The sequence below is a fragment of the Callospermophilus lateralis genome, chromosome 19 (assembly GCF_048772815.1).
Source record: "Callospermophilus lateralis isolate mCalLat2 chromosome 19, mCalLat2.hap1, whole genome shotgun sequence".
Taxonomy (NCBI): Eukaryota; Metazoa; Chordata; class Mammalia; order Rodentia; family Sciuridae; genus Callospermophilus; species Callospermophilus lateralis.
Genome location: NC_135323.1, coordinates 9,095,522 through 9,117,530, shown reverse-complemented (window position 1 = coordinate 9,117,530; position 22,009 = coordinate 9,095,522). Strand labels below are relative to the sequence as shown.

The following is a 22,009-nucleotide window of genomic DNA, read 5'->3' as shown; positions in this document are numbered from 1 at the left end:
CCTGTGGTACCACCTTTCCATAAGGCCCAGGGTCCTTCACACAAAGCCCAGGAAAAACTAATGAATAAGATAATTGCCCCAAGCATGGGGAGCTCAGGTGCAATTAAATCCGGATATTTAGGGGGTGGGGGGGAAGACTGGGCTGCCTGGGTGCAAATCCTGGCTTTGCCACTGCTACAGTTTGCATCCTCTCCAAAATTCAGACGTCGCCAAGGTGACAGTTTAAGAAAGGTTGGCTTTTCTCTAAACAGGCTCCCTCCTTCACGGACTTGTGATGAAGTGGGCCTAGGAGCACCCAAGAAAAGTCAGCACGGTAGAAAGGCCCTCTGCTGAACTTAACAGGAACCACGTTTGTTTCTGAAAAGGAGCAACTGGGGAGATGAACAAGGAGAATCAGAGATTAGCTGAAGAGTTCAAGGAAAAGAAAAAGACAGCCATGGAGGGAGAGAGAGAAAGCCAGGAGGCAGTCCGAATTTCCAGACACCACCACTCAACACACCAGCTGACTTTCTGCTGTGAAAAAGAACTAGCGAAAGATCACACACTCTCTCTAGGAGCCACATGCCACACTAACATTAGCACAGGGACAAGGAAGATGCAGGAATTCAAGCAGCCACAAGCAGGGTTGGCAAAAACATGCCCTCTGAAATGGGGGGGTGAGTAGCGGGGGGGGGGGGGTGAGTAGCGGGGGGGGGGGGTGAGTAGCGGGGGGGGGGGTGAGTAGCGGGGGGGGGGGGGGGGGTAGAGCAGTTGCCCAACAAGGACCAAGCCCTGGGTTCCATCCCAAGCAGTAAAGGGAAAAGTTGTGGGAGGGAGAGACCACAGGCCATTTTTATATGGCAGGATCCACTTCCAATTTCTGATCTAGGGAATAGTGACCTCATGCATACTATGGACACAATTGAGATTCCTACCACTCCTAGGGTTGTTGTGAGGACAGAGGAATTAACTTTTGTCAAAGACCAACAAAGGTCCAGGCTTGCTCTGAGCACCAGTTGTATGCCTCTCCAAAGGCCCACATCCATAGCCAGTTACTATTACCAGCCTCATCCCTAATGCTTGGGGACGTGTTTTGATAACATTAAAATAGATGAGAGCTATAGAACTCAGTTCAGAGACTTGTGTGGTTTCTATAGCTGTTGGAGACACAATTATGAAATGCCACGCTATCACCATGCATGAACTTAAAACAGATTATTAATTTCTCAGCAATTGTCACACCACATTGCTGAAATAGTCACCTTGGCTGCCGGCCCCCAAACCCAGAGGAGTCGGAACACATGGCACTGAGATTTCTGCACAAAGGATGACTTCATTTAACACGCCAGACGCCACCACAAACAAGACATTGATTTCTGCACAAACAGGGCAGTTCCATATGACTACCGCCTAGCCTGCTATTAACAATAAATAAGAGCGAGAGGGGAGAGACTCGGCGCCTCAGGAGGCCGAGCAGTACCTGTCTCCGACTTGCTGGCGAAGCCTGCGGCTTGTTTGATCGCCGCTGCTGTGAGCGCCAATCCTCGGCTCCTCTTCAAGCCATGCTGCAGGACGGCTTCCAGCTGGGCGCAGAGACAGGTAACCCTGCGGGAGAACCAGGCACTCATCAATCGGCCTTATGAAGGGAGCAGCCGGCAGGGGGCCCAGCCTCTCCGGGGAGTGAGCCCCAGGTGTGAACCTCCTCGTGTGAACCTCCTCGTGCAGGTAAACAGAAGACACCTGGAGGTAAGGCAGGGGGCCTGGTAAGCAACCCGGGCCACTCCGTGCGCGCGCACACACACACACACACATTTATGTTGGTGTCACAGAACTCCAAGAAGTCCCTGACTCTCCTCACCTTTGTCAGACTCTTGAATACATAGTAACTGCACAAGGAAGAAGGAGAAATCCGGCCCATTTAAAAACAAATCAGATGGATGTGAAGGGGGTGGGGGGCATTATTGTATCCACCTGGCAAGTTCCAACTAGAATTCCTATCACTGTGTGGTTGAAGGAACACAATTACATTTTCAGAGCCTGGATTCACCAGCCTACCAAATTGGAAACATTGTGTAATTTCATGGCCTGTTACTTAGAGGAAAAAAAAAAAAAACATGAATTCTGATTCTTGTTCTTTATTTTTGTTATGAGATTACATTGGGAACTCAGATCCAGAGGTGGCAAGTTTTTCAATTAAGTTACAATTACTGCACATTTAATTGAATTTATTTCTCAGAAAACAGAAACGGGAAATCTGGGAACGTGTCTACAGAGAAATAAGGTCAGAGCCACTACATTCAGTTCTTACCAACACTCAAAGGGCTCCTGGGCCACTACCCAATTGGGTCTTAGGCCTTCAAAACCCTTCCACTTGCTCATGCAAACAAGGGTAAGAAATCTTGAATATCTCCCATGTGCTAGGCTCTGTCTAGACTCAGAATACAAAGGTCTCACACCTTACCGAATCTACTCCATGCTAGAAGAGATTAGCAAATAAGCTAACCAGTCCATTCAGTTAATGAGAACACAGAAGAAAATTAAAGAGGATGACAAGGCTGGTGGGGATGGGGCAAGGTCACACAGATTCGGTGGTCTTTGAGTTACAACTTGGACGTGACTAGAGACAGCAGACTGGAGAGAGGAGCCCAGTGCAAAGGTCCTGAGGCCACTACCACCTGGCTCAACTCTGCCTAACCACAAGGATTTCCTGCTCCCTACCACACCTGAAGTAATAATGCTGCACTTGTTTATCTCTGTGGGTGGCAAAACATTTTCATACCTATTATTTCACTAGCTCCTCCTATCCAAATTATGACACAGGTGAGGCAGGTATTATTATCTCCATTTTACACATGAAGAAACTGAGGCATAAAGACACTTATGTGACCTCCCAGAGACAATGCACAACAAGTAGCAAGATCTAAAAGACAGGCCACCCCACAAGCTGATCTACCACACCCCCACAGGACATTCTAACTCGGAAGACATACTACCCCACATTGACACAACCCTCTGTGCTGGGAAAATATCACTCAAACATTAGATGTACTTTTGCTAGTCTCTCTACCTATATTTGAGGGCTTCCTAAAACCTAGGACACCCACCAAACTCCCTAAGTTCTACAGGAACAAAAAATGGGGCCAAAACATAAGCCCTATCTCAGGAAAAACAACCAACCAAACTTGGACTGTGTTTAGGCTCCTCTGTAACTATTAAAAGTCTCTACCTTTAAACAAACCTCTCCAAATACAACAATTCATTTAACCCCTGGCAATTCGCTTGGCTCCAAAGCACAGGTCAGTGACTGCCCTGCAGCTCTAGATAAAACCTGGCACTCATGGGGAGTGGAATGCAGGCCAGCAGAAGAAGAGCACAAATAGTCCCTGAGGACTGGAGTCCACATCAGTACTACCTCCCCGATGCACCCCACTCACAACCAAGCTAACATGACAGAAAACCCAGGTGGACACAGAAGCACATCATAATGCCAGCCTTACGGGAGCCATTCCTTCCAACACCCTCCCAGCCCCCGGTGTTCCTCCCCATTTTACCTGAGCTTGGTGCCTACTGGTCATTCCATACTTCTCAAGTGTCCCCTTTCTGAGTGCTTCCTCATTCTTGTATGTCAGCTCTTGCAACTTTCTGTGTCAATGATCTGACTTCTAAGGCATCTATTCTCTGCTGCACTATGGAGAATGTGACCAAATGGCCCCTCCCCTCAGGGGCCTCTCATCATGGACGCACATTATGGACTTGATGTACATTTTGGTAAGACATGCATCTCAGAAGATGTCATGTAATTTTTAAACCAGATCCAGGAGGACACATTTGCCCAAGCCTATAGATCTTCCCTTAGCTTGTGGCAGGCATAATAAGGAGGCACTGATCTATAACCATGTCTGTCACCCAAGGTTTTCCATGGCTCCCTGTCTTTGCTCAGTTAGTTGACAATCCCTGCAAAAGCAAAGGAGCATCTGTTTTCACATGTCTCTTCATCTGCTCAGTCCAGTCCCTACTATTTTCCAGAATGCTCTCTGCCAAATGCTTTTAATTTCACTGTGGCAGGCTGGCTGCCTCTATGGTATTTTATATCAACCTCCATTTCAAGGTAATGAATTGAATGTTTTTAACTAAGCAGGGCACTTAGTTACAGTGAATATTCTAATGTTTAAAAAGCACCTGTCAGGGGTTGGGGCTGTGGCTCAGCACTAGAGTGCTTGCCTAGCATGTGTGAGGCCCTGGGTTTGATCCTCAGCACCACATAAAAATAAATAAATAAATAAATAAATAGAGATATTATGTCCAGCTACAACTAAAACATTTCTCAGCACCACATATAAATAAATGAATACATTAAAGCTCCATCAACACCTAAAAAAATTTTAAAAAGCACCTGTCAACAAAATCACTCCATGTTTTTATGCATACAGTCATACAGTTATTTACCAGATAAATAAATAAATAAAATGCAGCCTATCCATGCAATGGAATACTATTTGAGAACAAAAAAGAATAAAGTACTGATACATGCAATTACATGCATGAACCTTGAAAATATTATGCTAAAGAAAACAGACCCCCCAAAAAAATTCACTGTATGACCCCATGAAATGTCCTGAAAAGGTAAACATATAGGAAAAAAGGCAATTTGTAGTTGTCTAGGGCTGGGACTGGGATCAGGGATCGGTGTAAACTGACACAAGGGAATTTAGAAGGATGCTGCAAATGTAGGGATGTTGCACAACTCTATAAATTTACTAAAAAATAAATTTATTGAATTTTTATTGAATTGTGTACTACAAGGGGTAAATTTTTGTGGTATATAAATTAGAACTCAATACAGTTGTTTAAAATGAAAAACTTTCCTGAAAGTGCTCAGGAAAAATCTGATGAGGAAGTAAAGGAATTAATGAATGGAAAATAAATAACTTCCTCCTGCTGAATTTAAAACTGTCCACCAACACCAGCATCACAGGACAATGCTGGAACTCAACTAGTTTACTGCGACCTTAATTTATTTATAAGATTCCTAAGAACAAGATACAGTGGCATATGCCTGTAATCAAGGAATTGTGGCTGAAGGATTGCAAGTTTGAGGCCAGCCTCAACAAGTTCAAGGCCATCCTGGGCAACTTAGCAAGGTCCTGACTCAAAATAAAGTTTAAAAAAGGGCTGGAAATGTAGGTCAGTGATGGAACACTCACCTAACGTGCTCGAGGCCCTAGATTCAATCCCCAGCACCAGGAAAAAAAAGAAAAAAAAAATCCTCAGAATCCTGTAGTTTATATGGTAAATATTAGAACAGCAGGCAGGATCAGCAATTTTTTTTAAGTTGTTGATAGCCCTTTATTTTTATTTATTCATTTATTTATTTATATGTGGTGCTGAGAATTGAGCCCGATGCCTCACACATGTGAGGCAAGCGCTCTACCACTGAGCCTCAGCCTCAGCCCTAAATGCTGCATTTTTATAAACTGTCTCTAGTGATGGAAGAGCATATTTCAAATTGATTCTTTCACTATGTTACAGCTTTAGTGGGACCTTTATGAGAAAACGAAGAACAATCATGAAAATGAATAAGATGATCTTTGCAAACCTCTATTGTTACCTGGAATGGAGTCTGTAGTACCCATAAAACTCATCCAATTAAGAGCATTAGCCACATCTCAGATTTAAGATGGTATAATAATCAATTAGCCTTGCTAAATGACAATCATGTGAAATGGGTCGTGGCCTACATGTATGTTTTAAAAATTAAGTTTGCAAAAATGTTCACACACTTTGCCCATGAACTTCACTAACAGAAATCAATCCTAGACCATAATCTATAAGTCAGGTAGATAAAAAGATAAAGATAATAGAAATATTTTTAAAAAAATATTATTTACACTAGTAGAAAGTTAGAAACCAGCTAAATATTTAATAATTGCAGAACTGGTTAAACAAATGTTAGCACATCCTATAATCAAATGCTATTTAGCCCTTAAACACATTTACCAAGAGCTTTATACGATATGCAACATTTATAATATAATGTAAAACAAAAAATGAGCAGGATATAAAATTGTATATTAAGACTGTTCTCAACTGTGCTAAACACATACACAGTTCAGAAGGGAATTATGTTAAAACATGAAGAGCCACTGGTCAAAGAAGATAGATCAGGTTTTTCTTGCCTTCACACTTTCTTGAACTTTCTAAAACAAGCATTTAAAAAAAGTATTCATGCCACAAGAACCAGAAATACTGCTACCCGGAGGTATAAAGAATGAACAAATATGGATTGAAGGTTGTACTGAGTAAAAAAATCATGCACCTATTTAAAATGCATGCAGAAATGGAAAATAACATTTTTAAAAGCTTGAGCTACAATGTTAAGTGAAAAAAAGCAGACCTACAAATAGATATAAAAAGTGTTTCTAACCCACAAATTTTAAAATACTGCAATAAAAGACTGACATCCAAGTTGATTTTTTTAATGTACAACTATAATGCACCAATAAAAACATGGAGGGAAAAAAAGGTAATTGTTTTAGGTAGACAAAATGAGGGAGAGGAATTTCACTAGTAATAGTGACAAAGGCAAAATAAATCATTTTTAACAAGAAAAATACAAGCCCTAAATGAAGAAGGGCATAAAATTTTATTAAAGGATATAAAGACCAAAAATAAATAGAAACTACCAGATGTGGTGGCACAACCTATCATCCCAGTAACTCAGGAGGCTGAGGCAGAAGGATAGCAAGCTTGAGCCCAGCCTCAGAAACTTTGGGAGACCCTGTCTCAAAATTAAAACTAAAAAGGGCTAGGGATGTAGCTCAATGATAAAGCACCCCTGGGTTCAATCCCAGTACCGGAGGGAAAAATAAAAAATAGAAACATCATTTTCCTGAAGGAAAAAAAAAAAAAAAACTTATTTTAAGAAATGTCAATTCTTCTCAAATTAATGTATAAATTTAATACAATCCCAATCAATTGCAATAAGGACTTGGCACAGAGTCTTTTGGGGGACAGAGATAAAACAAAGTGATGGAACAGCACTGAGAGCCACCCCCAGTAACAAGAAAAAGTGGAAACATTAAAATAACAGGAGCACTTCCATTCAGATGGCAAGAATGGGCTATTCAACCAGTGCTGACACCAGGGGCTGAAAGAAAATAAGGATGAACCTCTATCTCAAAGCACAGTTGGAACTCAGTTCCAGAGGGATGAGATCAAACAAAAATGTTAAGTGTATAAAAAGTAAATGTGTAACAATAAGAGAGAAAATTATTCTTCCTGCCCTGAGGAACTTGAGGACAGGATACTCTGGAACCCAAAACACTAACCAGTTCATAGAATTCATCACATAAAATTTTAAAACATAATGAAAGATATTGTAAAAACAATGAAACAATAAACAACACACGAGAGAAAACATTTACAGCACACACAACTGTAAAGAGTTAACAGTCACACCCCATCAAGAGGGTCTACAAATGGGTTTTTAAAAGATAAGCAACTCAAAACTAAAATACTAGGAAGGTGAACAACGTAACAGGAGGAAAAGCATTGACCAATAAACCTAAGAAGATACCAACCTCCAGGTAGCCAAGAAAGCAGAGCAATACTGAAACACCACCAATCGTGGTGCACGCAAGTATTGGGAAATGCAAATTGTTGATAAAAATAGCAACTGCTACATTTTTCTGCAAAGAAATCTGGCAGTACAATTTTTGAAATGCCCATACCCTTTGACCTAGCAATCCCACTTCTAGGAATCTACCCTATAAAAATAAAAGTACTACCAATTAGAAAATGAGCAAGACATGAACAGACGGTTCACCAAAGAGGATATACAGATGGCCAATAAGCACAAGAAAAGATGTTCAGCATCACTAGCGAAATGCAGGTTACAACCACAGTGAGCTATGCCAATATCAACCCTGGCAAGGATGTGGAGGAACCAGATCACCCACAGCATGCACTGCTGGTGGGAACTAACTAGGCAAATAGCAAACAGCCAGGCAGAGGTACTCTTGGGTACTTACTCCAAAGAAATTAAGACGTATATTCTGCAAACGTATGCACACGTACCTGCATGTTCCTAGCTGCAAAAACAACCCACATGTCCTTCAAGGGACTAATGATTAATCAAACTATGGTGCAGCCACACTTTCGCACACTACGATTGGTTTTAGGTCCTTAGTCCTAAGTTGTGTTTTAGTGTTGCTCTGCTTTCTTGGCTAATAGGAAGTTGAATATCTTTTTATGAAATAGTCATGGAATCGTCTTCAGCAATAGAAGGAGCACGCTATTGATAAATGCAACAACCTAGATGAATCCCAAGGGAACTATGCAGAGTCGGGTGGGGGCCAATCCAAGAAAACTGCATACTGTTGGACTCCATTTATATACTATTCTTGAAATCACATAGAAATGGAGAACAGGTGCGTGGTTGCCAGGAATTGAGAACAGAGATGGAAAAAGGAAGGATGCAGGTGTGTTATAAAAGAACAACAGGAGGCTCCTGCGGTGAGGAAATCATGCTGTGTCCCCACTGGTGGGAGAAACCAGAACTACACGGAAGATGAAATTGCATAGGACTACACACACACACACACACACACACACACACACACGTGTTTCTGGTTTTTTTGTGGCTCTGGGGATTGAACTGTGTAGCTGGGATTATCACTGCACCCAACAAAACCATAGAAATGTGAGAAACTGTCCTTGGATTTTTGCAAGATGTTACCTTCGGAAGAAACTGGCTAAAGGGCAAATAGAGTCACTCTTTCATTATTTCCTAAAACTGTATGTGGATCTACCATAAGCTCCAAGTTAAAAGCTGAACTAAATAAACCTCATACAAAAGTACTACAGTAGGCTGACACATATGTATTCACAAACAGGTTTGTTGCAGCACTGTTTACATTGGCAAGAACAAAAACAAAAGGAGACATAACCCAAACATCCATTAACAAGGAAATAGTAAAAAAAAAAAAAAAAGAAAGAAAAAGTATGGCATTCGCAATATTCAAAATGTTATGTTATGCAGGCATTTAAAAAAATGAGACAGGGCTGGGTTGAAGCTCAGTGGCAGAGCGCTTGCCCAGTATTCACAGGCCCTGGGTACAATCCCCAGCACCACAAAAAATAAATAAATAAATAAATAAGAAATAAAATAAAAACAATGAGATTCCACATTTCATTGACCCTAAGAAGCCTTTCCAGCCCACACGCATTTTAATGACTCTGAAATCAGGTGTGCCTCATTATTAATTAAATTATACAATTAAAATCAGCATTGATTTTTCTTTCTTAGCTACACATAAAGATGCCACAATGGTAAGTTGCTCTGTTATGTTATCTAATGATCTAGAACAATGCCTGTAATATATAGCCAAGTTAATTAAAAATGAAGAAGCAGGTGCAAAAAAGCAAGTCATATAAATGGTGTGATTCTCATTTGAAGGAGGAGGAGAAGCGGCTTGGGTGAGAAATTCCTCTCCGTTTATGCACCATTTGCCATAATTTGGGTGCACTGACACACAGAGCAAGGGTGCTGCGGGCTACAGGCCAGGTACCTCACCCTCTCTGCCTGATAGCCCTGGTGCACAGTGGCCTCCCACACCCTTGCTGGGCAGGGCCACCAGGACCAGACAAGTCCCTTGGCTCTCAATCAGGCTTCCATGCTTTGATCCAGGGTATCCCACCTCTGCACTAAGAAAATCATAACTCAGAGATAAAGAGCCAAAGGAACTGTGAGAAAATTGCACCCACCTAGGAGAAAGTCAAACTGGACCCGTGCCTTATCCCATGGGTCATATGAACATAAACTCCAGATGGATTAAAAGTTTAACTGTAAATAATAGAAATCTTACCAAGAAAAATAAAACAAAAAAAGACCACATGCACAAACTCACACTGGAGAGGATCTTAACAATACTGACAACTCAGAAGCTGGGAGGCAGGCAGGTAGGTGTATGGTGAGTAAAGAAACGACCTGTTCACGTGACGTACAACCACAAGATGGGACCCTCATTAGAATACGTTGTACTCCATGTATGTGTAACATGTCAAGTTACACTCTACTGTCACGTATGTCTAAAAAGAAGAAAAATTTAAAAAAATGAAAAATTTAAAAGTCTACCACATGAAGATTTCCCAGTTGGGAATACAACGGATCCCTGACCTATGTTTCTAAGATGGATGCTTGGAAAACAATGTCTGCCATGCAAAGAACAGATTGCCAAAATACACAGACAACAAAGCGATGAATAATAAGAAAATGAGTAAATAAAATGAAGTTTTGCACAAAAGAACAAATCCAGGCAACAGACATGTATTTTAGAAAGATACTGATATTTATTACCAATCGAGGGAATACAAATTGAAGTGGCAGTGAGCCACCACTTTTCACCTTCCAGGCTGACAAAATATCAGAACGCTGAAGACTATCACCAGAAAGAAAGAACCAGGAGTCTCAAGCGCTGCTGCCAGAAACACTTAGAAAGCTAGAAGCCCTTCCCCGGGACCCTGCAACCCAGCTCAGGACATCTACACAGAAGAAATCAAGTCCTCTGTGCACAAGGCAAGGTGCTCAGGGTGGCTAATGCTTCATTGTCCTGAGCAGTGACAACTGTGACAGGTCAGTGTTCTTTCGCAGGCAGCACTCCTCCTGGGACATCTTTATTCTGCAATAGACTGCAGCCTTTAAAACAGGGTTGTTAGAACTATTACTTGGAAGTGTTTCAGCAGGAGAATGCTAAGAAAAAAAAAAATAAAGGTACAGAATATTACACACATGATCCCATTTCTGCTCTACGTGTGTGTGTGTGTGTGTGTTTCATTTGTAAATGATTATATGAGAATGAAAAAGAAGGAAGGAAGGAAGGAAGGAAGGAAGGAAGGAAGGAAGGAAGGAAGGAAACAGGGCTGGAGTGTAGCTCCATGGCAGAGTATTTACCTAGCATGTGCAAAGCCCTAGATTTGATCCCCAGGACCACACACACAAACACACACACACACACACAAAGTAGATAATTCCTGGGTCATTAACTTATGTTACCCAAAGGGATGAAAAACATGTAGAAGAGATAAAATCGGGGCCCTTCCCCTCATAAAACAGTTGACAACACAGCAGCAGTGCAGACTCATAAGGAGCCATTTTCAAGTCACCACAGATGCAAAGGTTGAGCAGAGCCGAGAGGCCATCCTCACTGTCCACTCAGACCCCAGACCCCACAGCCTGCCTGCCCACCCGGCATCTTGAGCAGAAACTGTGCTTCTGAAACACAGAAAGGACTGCCAGGATCTTTACTTCTTTCCTCTCTGCCCCACACCATAGGTACACAGGGAACACAGAGGAACCTGTTTGTGTTAATCATCTTAATGTGTCAGAAAGAAACTGAACCAGCTCACCAATCTTTGATGATGGCATTATTTTGACAAGAACACAGTAGACAGTGCCTTGAAATTCTACCTTAAGCCAACCTCTGGCTCAGGGTGGCACATAGAAAGGACATATATTGTGAAAATGGAACAGAAATAGCCAAAGTTAAAAAAAAACAAAACCTTAGCAGGTCAAGATATCAGGGAAATACACACTACACACCCAACAATGCCTTCACCACTTCTCTACCCAGGAAGAGCCCAGAATCCCCACCCTGCCCATTTAACCACTAACCAGCCCACAGTCAGCTCAATACTATCTAATTATCATCACAGACCACATGATTGTCACCACAGTTTCCATGTCCATCTCCTGGACTCCACTTGGAGTTCCTTGACAACAGCAACCATCTCATCCAGTTCGTCTCCCAAATGCAACAGAGCACCTTCAACATAAGTATCTGTTGAATAGAGGAATTCATGACCAATCATTCTGGCCCTTAATTTCAGTAAATACTCAAAAACACAGGTATGGGCTGGGGGTGCAGCTCAGTAGTAGAGTGTTGGCCTGGTGTGCACAAAGCCCTATTCAATCCCCAGCACCACACACACACACACACACACACACACACACACACGCATGTATGTATACCTAGTCGTATTTTTAAAAATCATATTAAGTTTGTCAAGTTCTTGCTGGGTGTGCAAGGCTACAGCTAATCCTCACCATAACCCTCGGAAGTGCGTACCATAACTCATCCTTTGATTTTCTGTGGTGCAACCAAGGCTTACAGGAGATAAAGCAGATCCCCACAGCTGGTCATCAGTGGCTTGTGACCACAATGGGCAGGGTATGTCTGACACCAAAGTACACAATGATGCAATGGCAACGACAGCGGTGCTTACGTGCTGTTTACTGGGGCTTGCATTGCTCTTTCTTAGCAACCAGCAATACATACAAGATAAATCTTGATTTAAAATTGATATGGAGATGCTCAGATTTGCTAAAAACCCTAGAATCCCACATTTGCTCAAAAAAAAAATTTTTTCCGAAAAGTAATCAATTCATTTGATCAATACAGTAAAAAAAAAAAAAGGCTGGGAATGTAGCTCCAGGGTAGAGCACTTGCCTAACAAGTGTGAATATCTACTAGGGAGTCTCTAAGTGGAAATAAAGGACTTGGGGTAGATGTCAAATCCAATTAAACCCCGGAGTTTTGCCAGGATAACATCCAGTCAAAACCTCAAACTAAAAAGAGGCTAGCAAGAAACACATGATACAATGAAGATCAAAGTCATCTGATGAACCCACAGAGACACTGAAAAGAGGAAAAATGCCCCTGAAAAGGCTGTTTGGTTTCCTAAGTGTCCAGGGGAATAACATTAGAGAACAGCAAAGAGCAGCTGGTTTTGTTTTTTAGCTTACTGAAATGCCCAAAATTGTTTCTAATTCCCTAATAGATAAAAATCAAACACACACACACACACACTCACACACCCTCTCCCTGGCACACTCTCAAAGAAGAAACTATCCTCTGGTTTCTCCTGCCCTCCTCACCTGAAAGACGGACAAATATTTACAATTTTCAAACATTCTGAGATAAATACCTAAAGTCAACTCAGTAGCACTCATAATGATAGAGACTCAGCGTATAGTAAATATCTACAGAGTGTGAAGATTCTTCACATGTAATCAAAATGACAATCACAATAGCCAACAATTGCTAAAAACTCACTGGCTGGCAGGCATCATTCTGGGCCTGCACATAAGCTAACTCTCAATTCCATGATACGAAAATTAATGGCACTATCCCCGTTTTATAGGTAAGGAAACCGGAACTCAAGAAAGTCAGAAACCTGCCCAAAATCACACCATGTCTGGGAACTAGCAACACCCAGATTCAAACTCTGAGGCTTGAACCCCACACCCGTTTTACTACCATTCTGTTTCATCACTATTTATAATTCTGCAGGGAAATGTCTAGATTATGTTCTGTAAATCCACATGGAAGAAGATGCCTCTGTGGAAGAGTCACATATCTAGCCTTTGAGGTAACTTCCAGGACCTGCTGAGTTCTTGGGCCATTATTTCTACAGGGCAAACTAATCAAAAGCTATTTTAAATCCTCACCACAGGCCAGTCTGGCAGAAAATGGGATAATTTTAATGAGCCATGAGAATGAGCCTTTGTTCTCAGGGGAAAACAGAGCTAAAAAGCAACACCAACAGAAAGTGACGACAAGCACTCATGACAGAGCCCAGAGACAGCCACCGCTTCCTCCTGGGGAGGTTTCTGGGGACACAATCTGAAAGGAAAACAACTCCTGGCTGTCATTTCCCTTAAATGTTGTTTTAGGCTTAGTGTAAGGATGGCTGCATCTTGCTGTGTCAATCTCACAAGATCCAACAAACCTCCCCTCCCCCTCCCCCAACACACACTTGGGATTTCTGGCATTAGAAAAAGAACATGTGCTGTGCAGCCTCAAAACTCCAACAAGCACCCTGGCCCTGCTGACATGTTCTTCCCTACCACGTCTTCACCAACACCTGGGCCACTCTGTCACATAGGAAAATGTGCACTTTTTTTTTTTTTTTTTTTTTTTTTTGGTACTAGGAATTGAATCCAGAGGCACTTAACCACTGAGCCACATCCCCAGCCATATATGTATTAGAGACAAAGTCTCACTGAGTTGCTTAGGGCCTTGCTAAGTTCCTGAGGGTGGCTTTGAACTCAAGATCCTCCTGCCTCAGCCTCCCAAGCCACTGGGATTACAGGCGTGTACCACTTTGCCCAGCTGCACTATAATTTAATTATTTGTCTTAAACTTGACTCCTTTTTTACTTAAATATATCTGTTTTAAAAAAGAAAAAACTATATTGCTAAAAAATATTTCTAAAAAACTATATGCTATATAAAATATATATATGTGCACTATGTAAAAACTATATGCTACTATAACAAGCATCACATGACAAACAGAATAGGCCTTCAAGTCAAGGAAATTGAAGTATTAAATTCTGACTCTCTGCATAGACAGAAAAAAAGCTGAGACTGAAATCTGCACACGCTGTTTAAAAGCAGGGGAGAGAGGTGTAAGAGACATGTATTTTAAACTATTTTGAACAAACTGACATTTTTGTAGGTCAAAAATGATCAAATATTTGCGATTTCATTTAGTTCAACTTAATATCAAACCGAGTCTTTCCCCTTGATATCATTGAGCCTGAAAAAGAATTGAAAGAAATACCATGACATTTAACATCTAAAATGATGTCAAATACTTGCAGTGACACAAATCTCTCACTTTGGGAAAGTGTGTGCCATAAAACAACAGGGAACCTGGCTTTAGAGAATGAGGGCCACACTGGGAATCAGAAGTCTGGGCTCCAATCTTCATTCCACTCCCGACAAGCCCCACGTCAACACTGGGAGACATGATAAATAAGACTGCATAAGTGACCAGTCCCCTAGCTTCTATGCCTGTAAGTAGGAAGTCTATCTCCCTCCTGCCCACCTACTCCCCAGAGGGCTGCAAGGATAAAGTGAGACAGGTGACCTGATGAGAGCATGTTCGCACCACATAGCACTGTCACTACAAAGTCACCACCACAACAGCTGGCCAAGTGAACAGCTGCTGGGCTTTGGTCACCTTGTATTCATTCTACCTTTACAAAAGCACCCATATTTTATTTTTGTTTTGTTTTGTTTTGTTTTTCAGTACTAGAAAATGAACACAGGCTGATTTATCACTGAGAAATGCCCTTTTTTCCACTTGAAGACAGGTCTAAGTTGCTGAGGCCAGCCTTGAACTTGCGATCCTCCTACTTCAGCTTCCTGAATAGCTGTGACCACAGGCATGCACCACTAAGCCCAGCCCATATTTGGTTCTGAAGGTTCACTTTTTCCTCCCTGGCTACGGACTTGGTGGGATAGTGAACCTAAGTAGACATCTTTTCACTAACAGAAGCCAACAGGGTCCCAGAAAGCTCCTTCAGCCAAATCCTGCTGCTGCTGCTGCTGCTGCTGCTGCTGCTGCTGCTGCTGCTGCTGCTGCTGCTGCCGGCCCAGGGGAAGCCAAGTGACCTGAGACTGGCCAGTCAGATGTTTCCTCCCTGATGTCAACTAAGCAGAATAGAGAGTAAGAGAAGAGCTAGTGCTTCCTCCAGCAACAGGGTCACTCGTGCAAGGAAACAATTTCTGAAGCTCCTACTTCTGACTTAGGAGCCTTCCAAAGCAGCTTGACTCCTTCCTATTCCCAAACCTTGCCAGCCATAGATTTTCCAATATTCTGTTACTTGTTACCAAAGAGTCCTGGCAGATACACCAGTGTACCATTGTCTTAGTTCATTTTCTGTTGCTATAACAAAATACCTGAGACAGGATAATTTATAAAGGAAAGGGGTTTACACTGGCCCTTGGTTCTGGAGGGTGGGAAGTTCAAAAGCACAGTGCTGGCAAGGGCCTCATTTTTCTCAACTAAAGGAAGAGCAATCCGGCACATACAAGAGAGAAAGGCAGACTGAACTCCCTTCCTAGTAACTCATTCCCAAGAGAAAGGCATTAGTCATTCATGAGGGGCTCTGTCCCCATCACCCAGACACCTCCCACTAGGCCCCACCCTGCTTACATTGAAGAATTAAGCTTCCAACACATAAATTCAAACCATAGCAACTACCCTTTCAAAGATTCCTACTGATGGTCATCCCAACCAGCTAACTCTAGCTGCAATCAAAGCAAACATTTCCGAAACCTGTCTAGAACTTCTTCTATAATTTTTTTTTTTTAGTTGTAGTTGGACACAGTACCCTTATGTTATTTATTTATTTATTTTTATGTGGTGCTGAGGATCGAACCCAGGGCCTTGCATGTGTGAGGCGAGGGTTCTATCGCTCAGCCACAATCCCAGCCCCCAGAATGACAGTCAATTTCAAATGGTATTCAAAGATAGCACTTGGCCTATTAAGACAAATCTCTTACAAAATCTCTCTATTGTTTCCAAGAAGATGCTGATTTTTAGATTCCTGGAGAAGGCTGGTACGGAAGAGATGCCCCATTTTCCAAATGGGACCAAGAAAAGGGGCCCAAGTTACATAGAAAGAAATCTTCCAACTTCAGTTGCTCCTCTGAGAGCAGACGCAAATTTCTACAAAGCTCACAAACTTACAACTGCCCCTCCATTCTAACTGCAGTCTACCTCTCCGTTGACAGGCAGTGAATGATGGGCAAGTATTGTAAGCTGGGTGACAGGTGGACCCAAGCAGACTGCACTCCCACAGCATCCTGATACAGGAAGAAACCAACATCCTCCCATTTCCAGCCAGTTGCCCAGTCTCTCCATTGTCACAATTTGCAAGGTGTACCTCATCTTCAGGCCAGGAGGGTGTGCAGTCCAACCACAGGGAGAAGGGACGTGATTCCCAACCAGGGCGTGTGCACCCACATACCCTCAAGGCAGCCTGCGGAGCATCAACAGCCCACTGGACATGACCCTTAGCGTCCCATCTGTAGTCACTGCCTTATTAGACTGTCTTCCCAGTGATTGGAAAGCCACCAGAGGGGGAGAGATGTGTCTAATATGTCTGGGAAGCCCCACTGTCCAGCACAGAGCCTGACACCAAACAAACATCCAGAAACTAACTATTGAACAAATGACGATCCAATAAATATTTACTGAGCACTGACTATGTACTGCTGCTGTGGACTAAGAGTGGGCAAAACAGACTTAATTCCAGCTTGTCATCCAGCTGGGCACACAGGGGCCATCAGTTCATCATCCGAATGTATGATCTGAAACAGTCTTATTTAAGATAACAGCATAGAGTAGGGGCCAGCAAAGCATGGCGCAACAGCCAATCCAGTTCTTCACCGGGAACGTCTGCCAATCCATGGCACAGAACAGGGAAATAGGTGCAGAGAGGAAGTACTAGGTAGGAGTGGAGTGGAGGAGAGGTCCCTGACAGAACAATAAGAAGCTTTAACAGTGGCTAGAACAGACAGCAGGGAAAGCACATGAGATTTCAAGGCCACCTTAAAGGTGTGGAGGGGTCTTTCTTCTAAGAGCAAAGAGAGAAGTGTGTGAATGAGGGTGGGGAGGTGAGGATGCATCAGGAAGTGAGATGAGAGAATATGTGCTCTCCAGAATGCTCCCAGTGCAGGGGAGGTGGGACAAGAACAAGAACACATGGGGAGCCAGTTGGAAAGCCAGAGCCATCTGTGACAGATGCTGGTGACTGGGTCAGGGGGACAGCAGAAGGCCACAGAGAATCACCCCAGATTGGAGCTGCATTCTGGAGCTGCACTTGTGTGGGGTGGACATGTCCACCTTTTCACCCCACAGCCCAGCTACTTCAAAATGGCCACTTTCTCTCTGGAGGTGAAATTGCCTTTCAGACTGGGACAGTGACGCAGCCTCTCCCGTGATGTCAGTGCCGCCCTTTGGCCAGACACACTTCAGAGATAAGACCAGGACTTAATAATTGGGAAGAAACTCTGCAAGGGGGGAAATCTATTTGGAAACCCAGCCTCAAAACCAACAAAATCACTAAATGTGAAAGAACAGAAAGAACCATACAGTGGTCCCTCAGTGACCAGAGGAGACTGAGTCTAGAACCCCCGGAGCTACCAAAACCCAAGGATGTTCAAGTCCCTCCCAGCATAGGATTTTCACAGAACCTATGTACATCCTCTATGTACATTTTCACAAAACCTACGTACTTTAAATTATCTCTAGAATAATTTATACTACCTATTACAAGGGAAATGCCAGGAAAACAGTGGTAATACTATACTGCCAAATATCAGACATATACAATGTCTCCTTCCTTCCTTCCTTCCTTCCTTCCTTCCTTCCTTCCTTCCTCCCTTCTTTCCTTCATTTCTTCCTGCCTTCCTCCCTGCCCCTCCCTCCCTTCTTTCCTTCCTTCTTATCTCTTTATTTCCTTAGTGCTAGGAATAGGAGCCAAAGCCTTGCACATGCTAAGCAAGCACTTTGCCACTAAGGTATACTACTGGCACTTTTAAAATATTTTTAATGCACAGTTGGTTGAAATCACAACAATGAAACCCACAGATACAGAGGGCCAACTGTATACTACAGATTCCAAGAGACCAGGGTCCAACTCCTAACTCTAACACCTCCAAGATGTCTAACCTAGGTGCTACCATTTTGCCTAAGTCTGTTTTCTCATCAATTAATAAAGCAGAACACCGCTGTTCCTCTTGAGGTTGTCCTAAAGACTAAGCATCAAAATTAGAGAAGGAAAAGCAATAAAAAACAGTAAGTTATTAATATTAAGCAGTATGCTACTTTTAGAGATAAACAAGAGTGACAGTGAAAGAAATTAACTTTTTAAATTCTAACAAATAAAATTCTATAAAAAATAACATTTTACATAATAGAAGTTATAATAGTGAATTCTATTATTATTTAGGAACATATTTATCTAACATTCAGAGCACGACTGCCTCTCTCAGGATGTGGATGACACAATTATGAAGAAAAATGATAAAGAAGTCATGGATACATCCACACTCACACCAAGCACATCCACGCATATGCTCACACACACAGACCAACATGGCCAGGGAGTTGTGAGCACTCAATAACCTCTGTATTCCAAGGCTTGGAATAATGACTGGACTGAAAGCTTTGGTGTCCACTAGGATCACCTGGGGAGCTCACTGAAAATGCAAATTCCCAAGCTACTATTAAAAATAACATTTTACATAATAGAAGTTATAGTAGTCCTCCCCAAACACACACACACACACACACACACACACACACACACCCTGATTCAGGAGATCTAGAATGGGATGTGAAATCTGCCTCCTAGGTAAATTCTGATGCAGGTAGACCCTGGATCCCCAAATAAGAAACCCTGTTCTACCAAGACCAGTACCCACAGTGGGCCTTCAGGAAGAACCGAATCAATACATCAGTCTAATAACCTAGAGCTTAACATATACTGAGCCTCCTAACGTAGGGTAGACCCAAAATGTCTGCACAAAATGCTGATAAGTAAAAAAAAAAATGGAAGCAGCCCTTTTGCCCTTGAAGCTCACAAGCCTTGATAGACATTTAAACACCTGACTATGGGACAATATAATACACTCATCAGGATACCAAATCTTTCCTGAGAAACTTCTAGATGCTTCTGAGCATTGGACACATATATCAGTAAACAAGAGCCAAACATCTCTGTAAAGATCTAGTCTTACAGGGACAGGAGTTAAGAGGCAAAATTTCAAAGCATACTGTAGTTTCTTGGACAGTGAGTGTTGTGGAGAAAAAACAAAGAAGGGAAGGAGGGGGAGTGTCATTTTCAATCTGTGCCAGTTTCAAAGAATCCCCATTGCTCTGTAATGTGGCCCTCCATGCTGGGTTCACGGTTATTAAGCTCCCCAGAAGAACAAGGGGACGTGAGGACAGAACGACTGACTCTGCTGGTGGGCTGGGGTAAGAGGGTGGGGGACAGGGGCAGTTTGCAGGCCCTGAATGAGATGAATGCCGAGCTGGAATGTTCCTCAGCCTCCCCCAGGGCTGCAGAGCATGGATGAGCTCTGATTGACATCACAAAACACTTCCAACAGGGACTGGACGCCTGTGTGTCTCTTACCTCTGCCAAAACGTATTATGTCCGGTCAACGCTATAAGCCTATGCAATTATGTCAGCCTTTCCTGGGTTGTAATGTCAACAGCAAGTTTTGGGTCACATTTTCCATAAAAAGAGCACATGATCAAAATTAAAAACATTAGAAATACCAGAAAACAAAGATTTTCAATATTCATATCCCCAACAATAACTCTATTCATATTTTGCTGTGTTTTTTTCCCAGAGCCGTTGTTTAACATAGCTAGGGCAACTACATACCCATATAATTAGATATCTTGCTCTTTTTATTGTTACGACACGTGTGTATTTACTAAATATATAATTTTTAAGTTGGAACATATGCATTGTTCTGCTTTAAAAAAATCTACATGAACATCATTTTTAATGGCTACATAACATACCAGCCTACTACTGTACCACTCTTGATTCACCATTTCCCAGTTATTATGTATTTAGGTTCCTGAATTTTCATAATTACAAGTCATCCTGAAAATAACTTTACATAGAAAGATATTTCAAGTAGTTCCTCAAAACAGATTCCTAGAGCTAGGCATGGTGGCACATGCCTGTAATCGCAGCTACTTGAAAGGCTAAGTAGGAGGATTGCAAATTTTAGGCCAGCCTCAGCAAATTAGTGAGATCCTGTCTCAAAATTAAAATCAAAGCCAAGAATGGTGGTGCATGCATGTAATCCCAGTGACTCAGAAGGCTGAGGCAGGAGGATTATAAATTCAATGCTAGTCTCAGCAACTTAGTGAAGCCCTAAGCCACTTAGTAAGACCTTGTCTCAAAATAAAAAATAAAAAGGGCTGGGATGTGGCTCAGCGGTTAAGCACCCTGGGTTCAATCCCTGGTATCAATTTAAAAGAAAAAAAATTAAAATCAAAAGGGCTGGAGATTCATAGGTCGGCAGTTGAGCACTTGCTTAGCATGTATGCAGTGCCAAGTCCTGGGTTCATCTCTAGTAGCTCAAAAAAAAAAAAAATAGAAGAAGAAAGTAAAAAATCCCTAGAAGGAGAATTATGGGAAAGTGAAACATTTTAGACAACTGCAAAAGTAGCTGGCCATCTCTTGCCACCTTTTCTTGATAGTAAGTGGTTTCAGAAGGGACATATTTACCTGCTGTCGGAATCAGAGGCGATCTCCTTTCTCCCTCCAAAGCGGATCTGGCACTGCAAGGAAAAAGAAACTGCTGAGATCAGCTGTGGGCACAGGATGCTCCAAACATCACAGAACAACCCACACAGAACTTCAAGGTCAAAAGCAGGACACGGGGCCATAAATTCCCAATGCCGCATCTGGAGGTCCCCATGCCCTGGTGACAGCACAGAGTTAAGAAGGTAAACATCTCTGCCACTTAAAGGAAGCCTCAGCACCCACTTGGGGAAGCCAACCTCGTGGGAAAACACACTGACAGGAAACAGAGTACACGGCTCTCTGCAGACCTCAGGGATGCTGCCCCGGCTGCCTGCCCACCACCCACACCAGGAGCGCTCACCAGGCGGTGAGTAAGACTCCCACAGACCTGAGGGATGGCTCCTCTTTGACCTAGCCCCCGTTGTTATGACTGGCTGTAAAATGATGACTGCATGGATCAAGCTTTGAACAAGTCATTGGGTTGTACTGAATGACAGTCTTTCCAGGGTGAGTACAAACAAAAACAAATTAGCTTTTTTTAATTATTGTAGTAAAATAGAGATAACATCAAACTTACCATTTTAACCATTTTTAAGTATAAAATTCAATTCACAATGTTGTACATGACCATCACCACTATCCACTACTCTCTTTTAAAGGTGCAGAATCTCTGCTGTAGATAACAGACTTGAAAGATTCCTAAACTTCTGATCAAAAATACATATAATTTTCCAGATACAGTGGTGCATGCCTGAAATCCCAGATCCTCAGGAGGCTGAGGCAGAGGTATCTTAAGTGTGAGGACAACCTGGGCAACTTAGCAAGACATGGCAACTCACTGCTCAGCCACCCTGTGGAGAAAAGTGAACCAGATCCCAGGGAGAAGAAGGATGCTAAGAGA

The 22,009-nt window shown here is 42.4% G+C and overlaps 1 protein-coding gene across 3 annotated transcripts in view; it reads right to left on the bottom strand.

The window, feature by feature from the left end:
* The window catches only part of Snx29 (sorting nexin 29), a 389,526-nt gene that overhangs the window by 350,188 nt on the left and 17,329 nt on the right, over positions 1 to 22,009 (bottom strand). For 2 of the 3 annotated variants that reach the window (XM_076839902.2, XM_076839903.2), the window contains exons 3-4: positions 21,091 to 21,143; positions 1,460 to 1,584 (exon numbers count right to left, since the gene is read on the bottom strand). In XM_076839902.2, the coding sequence (XP_076696017.1) occupies positions 1,460 to 1,584; positions 21,091 to 21,143 (178 nt within the window). Of the gene's footprint in view, positions 1 to 1,459; positions 1,585 to 21,090; positions 21,144 to 22,009 lie in introns of those variants that run through there. The other variant, XM_076839904.2, reaches the window with a different exon arrangement.